The 19045-nt window shown below is 45.3% G+C and overlaps 1 protein-coding gene across 1 annotated transcript; it reads right to left on the minus strand.

The window, feature by feature from the left end:
* Positions 1-1723: 1723 nt before the first annotated feature.
* DCTN5 (dynactin subunit 5) lies at positions 1724-18956 on the minus strand. The gene is made up of 7 exons (XM_032766200.2): positions 18889-18956; positions 16831-16899; positions 15198-15316; positions 12252-12363; positions 9598-9700; positions 8550-8641; positions 1724-2158 (listed from the first exon to the last, which is right to left on the minus strand). The coding sequence occupies exons 1-7, from the start codon at positions 18934-18936 to the stop codon at positions 2138-2140; spliced, it is 564 nt and encodes a 187-aa protein (XP_032622091.1). The 5' UTR covers positions 18937-18956; the 3' UTR covers positions 1724-2137.
* Between the last annotated feature and the right edge of the window lie 89 nt (positions 18957-19045).

Consider the following 19045-nt stretch of genomic DNA (forward strand, 5'->3'; position numbering starts at 1 on the left):
CACATCGTCCTCTTTTGTGAACGAAACCTTGGCTCAGAGGGCTTGGCAGTATTTCTTCGGAGTCCCGTGTTCTCCCCCCGACCCCATTCCTGTTTTACAGGGTCATCTAAGGACTTCCAGATCCTTAATTCAATTGCCATCCTTTTCTTATCTTAATCACTCTGCCTCTGTTTGTAAACAAAACACTGACTCCCTGCACTAGGGATACAAGCTGGGAGAAGCACCTCTCTGCAGAACGCACATTCCACATTAATACTGTGCAGTGAAGAGCTCTGCTTGGGAGCACCCCCTCCTGTATGAAACTCCTGTGAGTGGAGTGGGGGCATGGTGCTAGGGGCTGTTGGAAGCTCTATTTCCCTGCTACCTGCACGGTGCCTGCCCCATTCATGATGGCTGAAAGGCACTTTGTGCAAGAGAGGAGGGGCAGTTAACTCATATCCTGGCTAAAATCAAAATTGGGCCATTCCATTCTGCTGTCCTAACTGTCCCCTGCGATTATGAAGGTGACACTCTTCACACCTGACCTACAGTGCTGGGGACGGATGCTAGGCTCTGCTCTGACAGCAGTGGTGGGAGACATGATCCCCCTCTGCCAGCGGAGATTCTAGTCATTGTTACCCACAGCCTGCTGCGTGCCCCTCTGGAGAGCAATCCAGTGGATGCCCGTGCAGGTCTACAGGAAGCAATGCCTCTGGCATCCAGTCAGCTGTTTTGCTCAGTCGCAGGCAGGCAGGCACCACCCCCAGCAAATGCAAGCCACCTTGCCTCTGTTTCAGGGCAGCACACTCGCTAGCTGGAGCCTTGCACAGTGACATTGCTAGCCCACAGCTGGTACCTGCCCAAAGCCTGCTCCTTGCAGCAGCCGGGAATTGCCATTGGACACCTAAGCTCCATGTCTGTTCCAGCGGAATGAGTTCCTGCTCCCTTTATACCATGACAGGGGAAAAGGCCCATGTGCCCGGTGTGTCTGGCTCTGCCCTGCGAGCTGGCTGGGCCTAGGGCCCCCCGAATTTCCTAGAAGCTCTGTTCACCGCTAAAGGCTCGCATGAACTGTAAACAGGGGTCAGGTCAGTGTTTTATATGTTAATTTACAAATATCCCTGTCCTGGCTTCCCCTCCCCATTGACCGAACCAGCTTCATTTAACTCCAGGAGTTTGAGGATGACACAGCCCCAGCTGGTACAAGACACCTTTGTAAACAGTTAGCCAGCCCCTCCCAGGAGACGCTGCTGCTAAGTTTAAATAAATACTGGCTAATTGGTACCTCAAGCTAGAGGCATTAAGATCTTTTCTAGAAGGGACTTGAGAGTTCATGGCTCATCCGAAACTGGAGTGTTGGGCACACGTTAGGAGCCAACACTAAGCCCTGCAGGTCACTAATATTGCAGCCAATGGCTCAACTCATTCCAGGAAATCCCCAGCCTGGCCTGGGGGCTCCTGTCTTTGTAGAGCAGGTCTGACCCCCAGCAATGCTCCTGGGGCCCATTCCGTCTCGTGGCAGGGACCTTTGATAACCAGCACTTACCCAGTGCTCGTAAGGCTTGGAGTGATAGCGAAAGCTCCTTTGTGGCTGACCCCAGCTATCCTGGAAGCACAGGCTGGGAGAAGGCGGCTTCCTAAAGCTCTGATTTTGTTACGTTTCTGAGCAGTGTTTATTTCTCAAACAAAGCACGCGAGCATGGTGTAATGCTGAATGTAATGCAATTCGTGGCCCACAAAACAGTATGGTGGCAGAATGCAGGGCTGGTTTATTGTTTAAGCAAGTGAGAATGTTTTTAAAAGGTTCCTGAACAGAGGAATCCAGTAGCGGAGTCTCCATTGCCCGCAAAGCCAACTAGCTCCACTGTGGCCGTTTGCTCCAGGTCTGTGCAGCAAAGCCTCCTCATGAAAGTTGTGGTTCATTCTACTGTATCAGGCTAATTGTAGATATCAGGAAACAACAACTCCCAAGAGGCAGTGGTGGCAGGCACCAACCTAGGGACACTTCATCATTCCAGCCAGTGCAGCTAGCCAGCAGACAGAGCTTCAGAGACAAGCCCGGATAGAGCGATGCTCCAGAGGATGGAGGTTAAAAGGGCCAGATCTGGGGGATTTTAACAGGGCTGCATTTGTGAGGTCTTTGCTGGTGACTTGGTTTTTAGGCCCTGGCAGAGGCCACCTTAACAAAGACAACAAAACAGATGGTCATTGAGGCAGCAGTGTGGCAGCTCAGTATGGTAAAAGGGGATTCCAGGCGGACACATGCCTGGACAGCGCTGCAACTGCAGGCCCCCGGCTGGACAGCTGTGCTAACACACCACAGCACTAGGCAGCTCCAGTCAGGTGTGTGGGGAAGCATGGCAGGTCCCATAGCTCATCCAAATGGCTTTTGACCACACCCCCTTAATTCCACCCCCCAAAAGTAGCTCCCATCTTCCAACAGGGTTTTTCCCTTTATTTAGTCTTCCTTCCCTAACTTCCTGATGCCCAGCTGTGGTCACCAATCAAGAAATCCTTGTGAAATGCCCTGTGTGGTGTTGAAACTCTGAAGTGGACATCATGGTAACACACCTAGAGCTGGACCCTTCTTGCCAAGCACAGAACTGCCTTGGTCAGTCAGCAAAGAGACAGTTGGTAGCCTGGGTGCCACTCTGCAATGTGACTTAACATGTTACTGCAGCTACTCAGTGTCTAATCTCCATGTGATCATGCAAGAAGCTCAGTAGTTTAAGTATGTTGGGGCATGTGATCTTCCAGGCATCAATCTATGTGCCTGTATCATGGCAGCTGCACAGTACATAGCTCTTGCTTCTCTATGGAGAGGCCATGAGGGGAATAGACTGGAGGATCAAATCCTTTCAGCAGTTAAGCTCACTTAGCAACAGGACACAATGTCCTCCCATGCAAAGAACATCTGACTTAAGACTTGCTCTGCTCAAGTGAAAAGGCAGCAGGCCCTGGCCCACTGTCACCTTTTCATCACATTAAACCCAGGCAAGGTGACTCAAAGGAGAGATGTACAGTAGAGCTCTTTAAGCCTCCAGCGACATCTGGCCCGAGGCCCAGTTTCACAGGGTTTCTTAAACCTAGGGTGACCAGACGTCCCGATAACCCGATTTTGAGGAGTTTGTCCCGTGTCCTGACCAGAGTATGGCCAGGAAGCCATTTGTCCTGATATTTTGCTTCCTGCTCTTTGGCGGCAGTTCGGCGGAGAGTCCTTCAGTCATGGACGATCTTCAGTGGTATTTCGGCAGCAGGTGCTTCTGTCTTTGGCAGCAACGTTTATTACCCCCCGCCGAAGACTGACCACGATTGAAGGACTCTTCGCTGAATTGCCGCCGAACTCCCGGACGAGTGAGTGTAAAAAAACAAAACATCCCACCCCCCCCACCCCCGTGGCAGTCCCTATATTTTCCCCTTAACATCTGGTCACCCTACTTAAACCAGTGGGTCTCAAAATTTTTTACTGGTGACCCCTTTCACATTGCAAGCCTCTGAGTGCCACCCCCCAAATAAATTAAACACTCTTTTTAATAAATTTAACACCATTATAAATGCTGGAGGCAAGCAGGGTTTGGGGTGGAGGCTGACAGCTCGCAACCCCCCCATGTAATGACCTTGCGACCCCTGAGGGGTCCCGAGCCCCAGTTTAAGAACCCCTGTATTAAACTCTACTTAAATACAGTTGCACCCACTGAATGGATCTGGTTCGCCAATACAGAACCAGGTATTAAGATACCCTTTGAATGGGTTTAAACCAAAAACATGCTCTTTTTGAAGCCCCGTGTAGACAGGGCTTAATAGGACCACAGCACTGGAGGATCCAACAGCCACTACACCAACCCTGTGTCATTTTAGTTCTCATGTAATATCAGATCTCAGGGGGCCTGCCAGTGTTGGTTGGGCTGAGGAGCAGGTAGAAAAGGAATCCCACCCTCCTAGAAAATTAGTGTCAGAAGAAAACAGGGGCATTGCCAAGCGCCTGAGGCAGCAACAAGAGAACTATTGCAGAGGGTTGGGGGTGCTCACACTTCAGGGCTGGAGAGAGAAACTGGCTGGATTTTAAAATGGGCCGGTACCCTCAGGACTCTCATTTCTAGTAACGATAATCAGGGTAAGAAAGTCTCGTGCTGCAGGGCCATTGCAGACAGCTGTAGATATCATTTCACCTGTTGCTGGATACCATCAGCTCAGGATGGGGGCGGGTGCCGTTTAACAGTGCGCCTTGGTAAAGTGACAGGAACCAAAGGATGCTGTGTCCAACTAACATTTCCAAGATAATTGATGTAGGCGGAATGCAATTTCCAAACTGGAATTAGGATAACACTTGAGGATAGACACCCCAGCTCTTTAAGAGACGGGACTACCACAGTTTCAGCTGGAATATGGCATGCTGGGAGATGGAGTCTCCATAACCTACACCTCCCTGTTAAGGATAAGGGTGGGCTACATTTGTGGCCGGCTGCCTGTTTCAGAAACAATCTCTTCACTCCCCTTCTAGCAGCAGGGCTCTTCTTTATTTCCCTACTCTTTAAGGGTCAGTGGGAGGAATTAAAGCTAAAGTGGGCAATTGGCATCAGCTCTTCAGACTTGAAACTCACTGCATATCAGTGGGGCTCATTTTGTGGCAAGGCTCCACACTGCATTTGGTTTTCTTACGAGTGTGACTTTTCAATTAACTCCAAGGGATTAAGAATATAAAACCGGCCACATTGCATTGGACCAATGGGTCCATCTAGCCCAGTATCCTGGCTTCTGACAGTGGCCTGTGCCAGGGACTTCACAGGGCACGAACAGAACAGGGCAATATATCAACTGATGCATACTCTGTCATCCAGTCCCAGTTTGGAGGTTTATGGACACCCAGAGCACAGGGCTGCATCCCTGACCATCTTGGCGATAGCCGTTGATGGGCCTAACCTCCATGGACTTCTCTAATTCTTTTACTTTTACTTTACCCTTCACAACATCCCCTGGCAATGAGTTCCACAAGCTGACTGTGTGTTCTGTGAAGTAGGACTTCCTTATGTTTGTTTTAAACCTGCTGCCTGTTAATTTCAGTAGGTGACCCCTGGTTCTTGTGTTGTGTGAAGGGGTAAATAACACTTCCCTATTCACTTTCTTCACACCATTTAGGATGTATAGACCTCTATGATATCCCGCCTCAGTCATCTTATTTTAAGATGAAGTCTTGTCTTCTTTAATCTCTCCGCATATGGAAGTTGGTCCATACCCCTAATCATTTTTGTTGACCTTTTCTGTACATTTTTCTAATTTTAATACATTTTTTGAAATGGGTTGACTAGAACTGCATACAATACCTAATGGTTCCTAGCATTCTGTTAGTTTTTTTTGACTGCTGCTGCACACTGAACAAATTGTTACAGAGAACTAACCACGAGGACTCCAAAATTTTTCTTGAGTGGTAAAGATAATCTAGTTCCCAGCATTTTGTATGTATAGTTGGGACTATTTTTTTCCAATATGCATTACTTTGCACTGAAAACTGAATTTCATCTGCCATTTTGTTGCCCTATAACCCAATTTTCAGAGGTCCCTTTTTAACTCTTCACAGCTCTGGATTTAATTATCTTGAGTAATTTTGTATCATCTGCAAACTTTGCCACCTCCCTGTGTACCCCTTCTGTTGATACAGACTAACACGACTACCACTCTGAAACCCTTCTGCCAGATCATTTATGAATATGTTGAACTGGTCCCAGTACAGATCCTTGGGGGATCCTGCTGTTTACCTCTCTCCATTCTGAAAACTGTCCATTTAGTCAACCCTTTATTTCCTATTTTGTAACCAGTTACTGATCCATGAGACGACTTTCCCCTCTCATTCCATGACTGCTCACTTTGCTTAAGAGCTTTTGGTGAGGGACCTCGTCAAAGGCTTTCTGACAATCCATGTACACTGTATCACTCTTATTCACATGCATGCTGACAACCTCAAAGAATTCTAGTAGTTTGGTGAGGCGTGATTTCCCTATACAAAAGCTGGGTTGACTTTCCTCCCAACATATCGTGTCCATCCATGTGTTTGATAATTCTGTTCTTTACTAGAGTTTCAACCAGTTTGCCTGGTACTGAAGTCAAGTCTTCCAGCCTGCAATTGCCAGGATTATCTCGGAAGCCTTTTTTAAAAACCAGAGTCACATTAGCTATCCTCCAGTCACCTGGTACAGAAGCTGATTGAAGCAATAAGTTACATGCCACCGTTAGTAGTTTTGCAACTTCACATACGAGTTCCTTCAGAACTTGTGGGTGAAAACCATCTGATGCTGGTGACCTATTACTCTTTAATTAATCAATTTGTTCCAAAAACTCAACTATTGACACCTCAATCAGGGAAATTTTGTCAGATTTGTCACCTAAAAAGGAATGGCTCAAGTGTGGGAATCTCCCTCACCCTCTCTGCAGTGAAGACCAATGCAAAGAATTCATTTAGCTTCTCCACACTGGCCTTGTCTTCCCTGACTGCTCTTTAGCACTTCAATCTTCCAGTGGCCCCACTGATTGTTTGACAGGCCTCCTGCTTCTGATATAGTTAAAACCAAAAATTGTTGTTAGTTTGTCTTTTGCTAGTTGCTTTTTAAATTCTTTTTTGACCTGCCTAATTATACTTGATTTGCCAGAGTTTATGTTCCTTTCTGTTTTCCTCACTAGGGTTGGAATTCCAGTTTTTAAAGGATGCCTTTGCCTCTAACTGCCTCTTTTAATTGTACTTGGCAAAACTGGAGGGTTCTTACCTTCATGCAACTGTTTATACCCACCTTCCATTCTCTACCTGGCTGGAGCTAGTAGTATTTTTTGGCTGGAGCCTGTTATCACATTAAAACTGAGTGAACAGTTTTGTGCAAGGTCGGTAGGTGTTTATCAGAGTTTTTCAGGACAGTTTCCCGTCAATGGCCCTGAATTTTTATTTTTCTGTTTCTAGGTATACAGGTGAAACAGACAGCAACAGCACAAGTTATTCTGTTTCTGGTGATGCAAGAGGCTCTTTAATGCACTCAAACTAAATGCCTGGTATTAGCTCAGGTGCCTGTCTCTGAACAATAGAATGTGGAATGAGTCCATCAACACAGCAGGAACTCAGTGCCCTTGGCAGACAGCTTACTCTGCTTTCAGAGCAATTTGATTTGGAAAGTTACAACTTTCAAGTCACTTGACCCATATAAGAGGCTTTTAATTTATGTACAGGAAAAAATACAAACAACTCAGACAGTGGTGTTACATTTGATTAACCATAGTTACAACACAGGTAGTATTTATATAGCTGCTAGTTAGTTAATGTGTATCAGAGCCCTACGTGATACAAAACAGCTAAAGGCCCTTTGCACCTATTCGCACCACCACACGCCTACAACACTAATGCCATGCACCCTGGCTCCCCAGTCAGTGCAGGAGACCACCCAGAGGCCCCCACATTCAGCAGGGAAGGGGTAATGCTAAGGTTGAATACAATCTAACAAAAAGAGACTCTATCCTTGGCAGGGCCCACCCTACAGGAGTCAGGTGTGTGGAGTTTGTAGCCTCATGTGAGTTAGGCACACACGCTACCTCCATAAGAATTATGCCTAGTGTCTGCTGAACAGTGCCCAAAATGCCACTCCCTACTTTTTCTAGAGATTTTTGATTTTTTCATGTTACAGTTTTACACTGCAAGTAAAAGCTGCCAACAGGCTCTGCCCCATGCAGTACTGCAACCCTGGATAAATGCCACACTCCCCACTCTTGGTTCCAGATAATTCAGTGCAGTGGAGGGCATCCTCTTTCTATAATCCCAGCTGAGACTGAGCTGCATGATGCTCAGAAATAAAATGGGCATCAGCCATGAAAACTAACCCTGCAAGGCATTTGGGATTAGTGGAGGTAAATGTCTCTACTGCTAGAAGTTACCAGCTGGTGAGATGTTTCCCTTCAGACAGGGCAGAGAAAGCCCAGGCTCTGCCCATAGGCCTGTGGGGTAGGAGTCAGGGAAGCTAGGTTACTGAAAGCTTTGAAGTGAGCTAAGGGAGGCAGAAGATGTTCTATTCTTAGCGTGGAAGAGAATCTCGGTGCATGGGCTACAGGGGAGATGAAGGAAAATCCTGGCTCTTAGTAAGTATTTACAGTAGTCACTCTTAATGAGGATGCTGGCCACACAGCCTCTCTGTTCGAGAGCAAAGGTTATTTTTAACAGTCAGACACACTGTCAGGCTGAACAGAACAGATATATGCGATTCACTTTAGCTAGGAAGTATTTACAGTAGGGTCCTGCCTCATTGCTCAACAGCAGCAGGATGCATTAGTCTAGTGGGAATTGTAACTGCACTCCAACCCCAAAACGTTTACTGGCGCACCTCACAGACAATATGGAACAAAATACATTTGAGTAAATATACAAAGTTTAAACATGGCACAGCAACTTTTCACAAGGTTCTGCTTGCTGGAGCTACAGCGTTAATAACACAGAGCGAGGACATGCCACTCCAAACAGCAGAGCTCACTAAACATCCCTCCCCTCCCCAAAGCTCCCTGTAGTGCCTTTACTTCTCTGAAACACAGTAAATAGGCTACTAGACCTGAGTAAGTGGCAAGAACTTCTGGTAATAGCTCTTTGTAACATCCATCATCAGCTCTTGGGTGCATTCTGGGAGTTCTCCAGAGAAGAGCCCTGAAAAACCAAGAGGAGCATGAGTGCACATGTTCTCTTGGGAAGCAATGAGCCTGGGAGAGTTTTATTCAGCTTCTCAACTAGTATTTATGCTCTATATACTGCAGGTTAAACAGCAACCGATGGGCTTGTGTAGGGACACTGCTCTCATGTAGATCAACACAATAGTGTGGCTTCCCCACGAGATGCAGTAAAGCAGCCTGTCTCCAGCTAGATCCCTTCATGGCTTACACCCACCCTAGATAAACAAGGGTCATGAAAGCTCTTTCCTAAAGAAAGGCTAGTAACCAAGGGAACAAAGGTTACGTTGACCTTTCCAGCACAGCTGTTTCCAAATGCCTGGAACATTTACACTGCCAGTATGGTCAGCAGTGCTGTTGGGGTGGGCTCCGTACCAGCACAGATGGGTAGTCTAACAGGAGCATTCACAGGCTTTAGTTTGGAGCATCTGCCCATGCAGGTAGCAGATGCACAGTGGTCTAACAGAATTCTCTCCCGCTGTGTTTATGGAGGCACCTGCAAATCCAGATCATATGGGAGAGAAGAGGAGACTCTTTCTTGATGCCAAAGCAGAACTGCCTGTGGAATGCTGGATGCTTGATAGGCCACGTTGCTGATTCTGAGCTCTGCTGGGAAGTGATTCCGTAACTAAGAATGGTCCAAGCTGGCAATCAGACTGACAGGCCCTAGCTGTATAAGCCTAGCTACTGAATGTGCAGATGCTATGCTTACTCATCCTGAACTCCTCTCCCAATAACATCCTGAGACAGTGAGTTCCACTGGTTAGAACTGCTACTTTTCATTTATCTGAGCACTTCCCTCCCCACTCTTACTATAAGACAGTGCAACCAAGGAGCCTACCTGGCCTTCTCCACATCAATGTGTTGTATTTCTTTTAAATATCAGGATATACGTTAGCTGAATTTATACTGGAAGTAAAATTAAATGGACTTTACCTGGGCAGCCTGAAAAGACTGTAAAAGGCGGGACCACGGTTTCAGGGGGTAGAACTGTGTTGGCTAGAATTTTGCAGCAGTCTTTCAAAACACACCTACGACCCTAAAACAAAGACCAGATTCCATTTGATTGTATAACAACAACAAAAACACACTTTGTCTTACTCCTACTCATGTCTCTAATATTCAAAAGTGAGTCTGACTGCTCTTGATTAGTCAAAGCTGCTGCGAGGGCTTTTTATAAGAAGCAAGACATCTGCCTGCAGCCCGGGGTTCGTCTCCTCTCAGCTTGGATTGCTGATTTCACTATTAGGCCTGGTCTATACTAGACGTTACACCAGCATAACTAGGTGGGTTGGGGGGTGATTTTTTTTACCAATAGTTGTCCTGGTATAAGCCCTAGAATGGATGCAGTTATACTGGATAAAGTTACCTTATACGGGCATAGCTTATTTCTGCTTTGGGAAGCAAAATTAGCTATACTGGTATGTTGCCCTTATACTCCATCGACACAAAACAGCAAATGCCCCTTAAATTATATCAGCATAATTAAAGCAGCAAAACTGTTTAGTATAGATAAGCCCTTACTGCCATGCTGGCAGTCTAGAAATCATTAGTGCACTCAGTACAGAGTTACTAGACTTTCTCTTTGCTTTCATACACTTCAGGCTGGAATAAAAATGTTTTATGTAGCTTTGGCCAACAATAACTTTTTGTTCATTAACATACATGGCAATCTTTCATGTTTTACAGATCAACACATACTAGCAGAGATTGTCTTCTGTGTGGAAAAATCTGTGTGTTCCTCATAAATGCATAGTAGGGATTTGCATACTAAAACAAGTCACTTCAGGTAAGTAGATATTCAAGTGGGAATTGGTAGTCCTAACCATGTAGGAACTGGGCGAAATATTCCCCACTGCAGTAGTCAATAACCTTGACTGTATGGCATTATCTATACCTGTGCTGAGCTCCACTTGTACCTCTGTGAAACGCGCACTCTCCTCTGGATACCCTGACATCAACAATTCCTAATGCATGCTGACAATCCAACTGCTCTTATTTGGCTTACAGAGGCAGACAAAGCCCAGAAACAAATAGCAATTAATAGGAACATCCACTTGTCTAGCCTCGTGTAAACACAATGTTTGAAAAGAACACGCATGTCTTTGAAACAGGCAACAGCAATTAGACTGAAATTGCTGCAATATTTAATGCAACTCAGGACATTAACCTTTTTGAAAGAGTCACACTGTTCAAAGACGCTTGGCAGCCTGTCTGAAACGATTAGCAATTAGTGCTCCATATATTCATTTAACCGAATGATGATACAGCAAACTGCACATTAATCTTGATGATAAACTGCCAACTGATACAGAAAGCCATTCCTAATGGGAATCATTTGTTGGCCATTCATTGCAGACAGATAGGAGCTATAGAGGCCTCACAATACCATTGTATGTCATGAGGCTTTTCTAATGTCTTCTAGCCTGGTTTGCCTTGAGAGAGGGAGAGAGATACCCCTGGGACATGGGCTCCGAAAAAGGAGCCCTTGGGGCCTCTCCTGCCTGCACCAGTTACTCTTGGAGAGAAGAAACTGAAGGTGTCTCAGGTAATAAGGTTACAGGCCCCAGAAAGGGCCTTTTACTTTATTTAATTACACCCACCCCCATTTTTGCCTGCTGTCAGCCTCAAGCCATTTAAAGACATTATTGCAGTCTTCCCTCTTTGTACCACTGGCTCATTCCTGCCTTCCCAGCTAGCTCTGATCATTTCCAGGTAGTACATGCTGGCACCTCCCCCAACTCCACGTTTTGTATGGAGCAGAAGAAAATGTGGCTTTGCAGTGTTTGATGTCTGTGATGAGAAAGATCTAGTGTTAATCTGAACTTCTACTAACAGGCTGCCTTTCTTCCTCTGAAGCAGCTGAGTAAGCTGCAGGATCTAGCATTATCAGTAGGTATAAATGTAGAATTCAGAAGTTGTTCTCAACTAAAATAAGGCAGTGTCACTAACTGCATAGTCAATTACACAAATGACCCCCTTGGGCATGGTCAGGCAAACCCCACACTTGCCTTAGACCTATTATTCAAGGCTTCCCAGACCTAAGTTACTGTGTCAATTTCAGAACACTGCTAGCACTTGCTGTTTCCCAGTCAGCTGTGTGTGCTCTGGCCTTCACCAAAGCCCAATCTCAAGCTCAATCACAGAGCAGAGCGCGTACACACCTGAGTGGGAGGCATGCAGCACAGGTGCATTGGGATCCAGCACAGACTCCTCATGCTAAGCTCCACCTTTATATTTAGCCCAGAAGCCTGAGGGACCAGTTACATTTTTGGTAGCACCTTCACTTTAGAAGCATTCTCAATACAAAAGAGCACAGTCTCTGCCCTCAAAGAGTTTTCACACTCCAAGCTGAGGGAGTGGTTGTTACATGAGGACAGTGATCAAAGTGGAGACCGTTCAAGGCAATACAGATCACCCCTGGCTAGCATCTGTTCCAGTGTATGGGAACCTCTGGTCCAATCCAAAGTTAGTCCATCTCTCTTAACTCAAGGATGGGAATTTCCCTGATGCTCTGAGCCAGCAAAAGGAAGTACAAGTTCTTATCTGTATTTGAGGTGTTTAAAGAAAGACTGACCATGCGTACTTACAATGACACAGTTCTTGCCTATGTGAACGTAGGAGCCAATCTGGGCTGCATTGACAACGCAGTCTTCTTCTATAAAGACATGATCACCAATGTGGAGAGGGAAGAAAGCAACTCTGGAGAAGGAGAAGGGGTTATTTGCTCAGGGTCTGCAGCACTGATGAATCCACAATAGCATTAAACCCCAAATCATGTAAGTGTCCCCACCCCCACCAGCTTGCCAAAGGCAGGGCCTGGAACCAAGACAGAGGTGGCCAGTAATGGTGCATTTCATATTAATTCCTCATGATGATCAAGCAACTTTTCAAACCAGGCCAGCTGATAGCCATTAACTCCTTGCAATAGGAGTTAGTGCAGGGAGAGAGAAGGAAGGGGACACAAAGAGAAGCCAAAGCAGCCTGCAGGGATATAAGTAGGTCCTGCCAGCCAAGACTTCAAGGACATTCTGCCTGAGGTGCTTGTCTGGCCCTCGTCTCCACAATATCTAAGCACCTCACAATCTTTTAATGCATTTATCCTCTCAACATCCCCCCGAGAAGGGCAGTGATGTTCTCCCCATTGCACAGATGGGGAACTGAGGCACAGAGAGCCTGGGTGGCTTGCTGGAGGTCACGTAGGAAGCCTATGGTGTATCAGGTAATTGAACCTGGGTGTCAGGTCCACTGGACCATCCTTCCAGCTCACTTGTTACAAACTGGGAGAAGTTCAAGTATTGCTGCCTTCTAACTCTAGAAGCTCTTTAATGGGCCTGCGTTACTAGTGCACCAGATACTTTACTGCTCAGGCAGCGTGCTGGAATCGGAGTGTTCGAGCAGGACATCCCTAGGGGCACAGCCATGGACTGGGTTCATTCATTTGCTCAGGAACTAAATTCTGTCCTGCTACAGTTTGCAAACCAGGCACCTTGTAACAGTCACAGTAGAAGATTCTGTGGCCATATGAAAATATCACCAAATGGTGTTTTTAAAAACTATTTAAGGTCTGAATCCCTGGGTTTGTCCGAGCTCTACTTAGAGGAAGGAAGGTGGACAAAAGTGGCTATAAATCCCCTTTGCTCCTGGGACTGGATGGGGTCTAAAATAGCAGCCCAAGAGCTGCTCTAAATTATGCTGTCTGAGCTGCTGGCCAGAGATTGTTACATGATGCACTCCAGCTTTGTTTCCTGCATGTCTCTTGTGCCAGAGGGAGAGGGAATGAGGTTGAGAGCTGGCTATGGCTGAATAAAGCATTAACACTAACTGGTTTGTGATGCTGCCCCAACAGACCATAAGCTTTTCAGGGCAGAGGTACCTCTCTGGCTGTCACAAATGGGCTCAAATAATGAAGCAACTATCTGTATTTAAAACTCCACAGGAGGGAAAAAAAAAAAAACACATTAAATTTGTTCTTTTTTGAATACTGAATTTTAACTATTCAATTCCAAGCAGACAGCTAGGACACTGAACACACAAAGTCTGACATTTTCTGGACTTAACATGCTGTTTAGAAGCTTTAGGTCAGCTGCCTGTTAAAGCATTTTGAATTAGGATCCCCAATAGGAAACAGAAATGAGAAGAATAAAGCAGTGATGTCTGAAAGTTCATAATGATTAAGTGATTTTAATCCTTTTAGAGCCATCCACTGATAAACATTGATAAGGCCATAATAGCCCATGACTGGGTACGAAGGTTAATGCAAAATATCTATAGCTGAAACATGGTCCCAAAGGACAGCTCTATGTTCAGATTAGATTTAAATGAAGGCCAGTGGGTTGAGTGTGCATTTAGACATGGGAATCTATAAGGGATTTCTTTTTCCAACGCTTCAGCCAAGATATTAGATACTAGTCATAAGAGGTAAACTGCAAAGGAAAAAAAGGGTTGTGCCCATTTTGCTTCTTTTGATGCAGAAAGTAAGTCTGACAGGGTATTTTAAAGTTAAATTCATTTCAAGCATGTAGTTTATATTAGAAATTCCTCAACCCTCGGAGACTATGGCTGGAATACAGTATCTAAAGCCCTGGATCCCTCAATGTCTATACACGAGCAATCACTGCAGTCAGATGGGCCCAGCTGACTCCAGTGAGGCTTCACGTGAGTGCAGGGATCCCTGGTTCACCTCTCATTGCAGGATTGGGCCACACATGACAGGTAACATACAAACATACACGTCTTTTTCTGTTACAAATAAGCAACCACTTGGTATCCTCAACTGCTCTACAGCCTAGCCATCATTAACTGGCTGATTTCCTATAGGCATCTTATAGATGTTTCTTACAGACTGCATCCAGGGCAGAGGCTGGTCTTGAAAGAAGGAAGTATAGTAGCCTGATGCATGGAAAAACATCCCCAAACTGATCCATGTTAAATAACCACAGACACCAAGGGACAAATAAACAGACCCGACAAATAATAATATTCCAGCCTAGTTATCTCCAGTACCAGAGATCTGAGACATATATTGTACAATGCAAGATTCCTCCTTTATAGCCATTATTAAAATATGGTAGTAAAATAGTTAGATCTGGCTGAGGTGCACTGGAAAAGTGTGCGCTAGTCCCAGGCTGCATTCAAGACTTAGAAAAGGAGTAAGTATTTCCCATTGCGTGAGTATTTTTAAAAGGTGAACTGAAGAGTTTAAACAGAATTGTTTAAGAATCCTAGCTACTAGCAAAATATATTTAGATGTAAAGATTGCAAATATGTACATTTAAAATAAATAGGTCAGCCTCTCCTTCACCTATGTCTCTGAGTTCAGTCCAGTGACTTCCATGCTGCAATTTGATAGGAGTACTGACCCACAAAGCAGAGCAGGGAATAGGATAAAATGCTGATTTAGGAGGATTTATACAAAACTGTAGCAACAGAAACAGTCCCCCTGAGTTCAGCTCTTAACAAATCCAAAGCTTCTAAGGTCACCTTTCAGTTTAACAAGCCTCACAGCATAGCACAGAAAAAATAGACACTCCTACCCCTTGCTGAATTTCTTGAAAGGCGGCCTGATGACACTGCGGCTTTTCACAACACAGTGGCGTCCAACTCTTACGTTTGCCAGATCACCACGAATAATACAATCATTCATAACTATCGTCTGGGTAACAAGAGAAAGAGAGCCAAATGAGTTCAAGTTCTGCCAATGTTTTCAGTAAGCTTTATTATACTATATAGGGCCATATGGATCAACAAGTGTAACTTCAATTAAATTATATCTTCCAGCAGGGCTCCGTTGGGCCCAAGGATCACCAACTTTTGTCACTGGCACATATTAGTATATGAATCGTGGCCCTATAGAGCAAACCACATGAATGAGAACAGAAAATGCAGATTCACTGCCAAAGTCCCTTTCATGAGAGCATCCTAAGACAAATTAGTGAAGCCTCAAGACAACATACAAAGGGGTCAGTTCTTATCTCCACTCCACCAGTAGTCAGGCTGAGGCACAGAAAGGTTAAGCAGCTTGCCCAAAGGCTACACAGCAGGTGCAGAGATTTTGGATCCCAATACTGCAATTGATCCAACAGCTAGAAGTTGAAGCTAGATAAATTCAGACTGTAAATAAGATGTACATTTTTAACAGTGAGAACCATTGGAACAATTACCCAGGGTCGTGGTGGATTCTACATCACCCACATTTTTAAAATTATGATTGAATATTATTCTAAAATCTCTGCTCTAGGAATTATTTTGGGGAAGTTCTATGGCCTGTGTTATGCAGGAGGTCAGACTAGATGATCACAGGTTCCCTTCTGGTCTTGGAATCTAAGAATCCTGTTCTAAGCATTAGTTAACACTTCCTTCCAGTTGACAGAAAAAATATTAGAGAGGATGACAATGGTGATCAATAAAATAAGTATGTGAGATGAATCAGAAGAACTGCACTAGAAGAACACAGTACTAGGAACGAAATCTGGGAGTGAAAAATAACGTGAAAGGCAAAGGGTTAGAAACATAAAGCTCATTTGCAAGGAAGCTACATGTGCCATGTGTTGACTATTATATGCTGGCTAACAAATATGGATCATATTATTAATATCTATTATCCACACACATCTGCAGATGTATTTGTTGTATGTCTCAGTACTAGTTAGGGCAGTACCTTCACGGACCAGTACCTTGAACGCTAGTATCCAAAGCAAAGACAAGGAAGGAACAGGACAACAAAGTAGGGAACTGGGACACAAAAAGAACTAGATAAGTTCATGGAGCATAGGTACATCAGTAGCTGTTATCCAGGATGGGCAGGGATGGAAAACTAGGAGATGGACCTGATGGGTTAGACTTTAGTGACATGTAAAGATATATACAACTTGTAAAATCATCATATAAATAATATCAGATAAAATGTATAATTTGGGGAGCATACCACTTGCATAAGATGAATGCAACATCACTGCATGCCATGGCTTCTCAGAGACTGTATTGTACAGAACCTTTTTCCTGTACCATATTAAACTGACTGACATTGGGTATTTGGCCTTGAGTATATTTCATAACAAACTGAAGTGTGGTCAGTTGATTATACAATTTATCACATGAGAGTTTGACTGTAAACCACAGAAATGCTCAATTTTACAAAAAGTACACCAGTGACTTGGTATTACCCACCTTTCCATTCAGAACTATGTTCTGGCTTCCACAGAGCACAGACTGTCTGCTGACTTTGTTGCCAGATGCCTGAGGGAAACCAAGAGACAGAGAGATGATCAGTGACAGAAATACATCCTTGTGATACAAAAGTCTTATTATACCTGTGGATTGTGTGGGGTACTTTATTATAATGAACCTTCACTATAGAATTTTATAACACATAGTTTGCAAACAGAATGCTTTAACGCTGCCTCCAGGACTCCTGGATGTTAGTCCTTAGGCAAGATCCAACGTAGTATCAGCTGAATAATCCACTGTCCTCCACTGAATCTCTTCTTCAGGCTCTCTTCTGGCAGTAAATCTTCCATTGGGACTTTGCTCCAGGACTGTAATATTGTAATTTAAAGAATTAAAGGAAGAAGTGATAGATGTGCTAGGCCATCACCCTCGTCATACTCCTCTGTCCTAAAGCCCCCTGATTTGGAGGCCTGCAAGTAGGAAAAACAAAAACTTGACTAAGACGAAAAAGAGACTGTTAAATCTCAGGTAACTCCTTCTTTTGAGCCTCCCAGTGCAGCCTGCTCTTCTGGAGTGGGAGCTCTCACAGCCAAGGGTTGCCTGGATGCCTTGTACACCAAAACCTGTGTGCACCTAGTTCAGATGCAGAGATCAGGACCCACATCCTCCTGTCTGCTCTGCAATCATCCCTTACCTATGTGTCAAGACCAGCCCTTGGACTGGATGCTCCTTAGGACAGGGCCACGTCTCCTGTGGGAGTTCTGAGAAATGAAGCAAACTAAGCATTCATGGAATAAGAGAGAAGGTTCTCTCATGGATCAGTAACTGGTCAAATGATAGGAAAAAGGAGTAGGAATAAATTATCAGTTTTCACAATGGAGATAGGCAAATAGCAGGGTCCCCCAAGGAACTATACTGAGACCTGTGCTGTCAACATATTCATAAATGATAGTGAAATGGGATGAACAGTGAGGTGGCAAAATTTGGAAATATTAAATTACTCAAGATAGTTAAGTCTAAAGTTGACTGCAAAGAGTTACAAAGGGATCTTTAAAAAAACGAGTGACTTGGCAACCAAACGGCAGATGAAATTCATGTTGATAAGGGCAAAGTGATGCACATTGGAAAAAATAATGGGTTCTAAATTAGCAGTTACCACTCAAGAAAGAGATCTTGGGAGTCATCATGCATAGTTCTCTGTAAACATTTGTTCAATGTGCAGCTGCAGTCAAAAAAGTGAACAGAATGTTGAGAATCATTAAAAAAGGGACAACTAATAAAACAGAAAATATCATAATGCCCCTATATTAATCCATGGTACGCTCACACCTTGAGTGCTGCATGCAGTTCTGGTTGCCCTTATCTCAGACAGAGAAAGAAAGAGTGTGTGTATATATAAGAATTGGAAAAGGTACAGAAAAGTACAACAGAAATTACGAGGGGTATAGAACAGGTTCCACACAAGGAGAGATTAAAATGAGAGGAACTGCTCAGCTTCAAAAGAGGGAACTAAGGGAGGATGTGCTAGAGCTGTTGAGAAAGTGAACAGGCAAGTGTTATTTACCCCTTCCCATAACACAAGAAGGAGGGGTTGCCAGCTGAAATTAAAAGGCAAACAAAAATAGTCAACACCAGGCATAGTCAACCTGTGGACTTGTTACCAGGGGATGTTGTGGAGGCCCAAAGTATAAGCAGGTTCATAAAAGCACTAGGTAAGTTCACAGAGCCAAGATGGTCAGGGACACAACGCCGTGCTCTGGGGGTCCCTAAACCTCTGGCTGCAGGACAGGGGATGGATCACTTGATACTGGCCCTGTCCATCATCTGCCACGCTCAGCGGCAGGATACTGGGAGCACGGGCCTGGCCCCGGGTGCCGCCCCAGCACCTGCTGCACGGGCCAGAGGCTGCCATGGCCCCGCCGCCCTGAGAGCGGCGCTGCGGCACGATGACAGCGGCCCCGGCTGGGGCGCAGGGCAGGGAGCCGGTCCCCACCGCCCGCCGCCCCCCCCGCGAGGTCCCGGCGCTCCCGGGCTGCTCCCCCGCCTGCAGGCCCCGCACGTCTCGATGTACTCGGACGTTGTATACAGCATCTCACTCAGCTCCATCGCGCGCCGCTTCCGGCCTCCCCCCGCGCTTCCGCCTCCTCCCGGCCATGACCCCCAGCCAATCGCCGCTCGCCTCCGTACCGCCGCTTCCGGCCTGCCCACAAACACA

This window comes from Chelonoidis abingdonii, chromosome 9 (genome assembly GCF_003597395.2).
Source record: "Chelonoidis abingdonii isolate Lonesome George chromosome 9, CheloAbing_2.0, whole genome shotgun sequence".
Taxonomy (NCBI): Eukaryota; Metazoa; Chordata; order Testudines; family Testudinidae; genus Chelonoidis; species Chelonoidis abingdonii.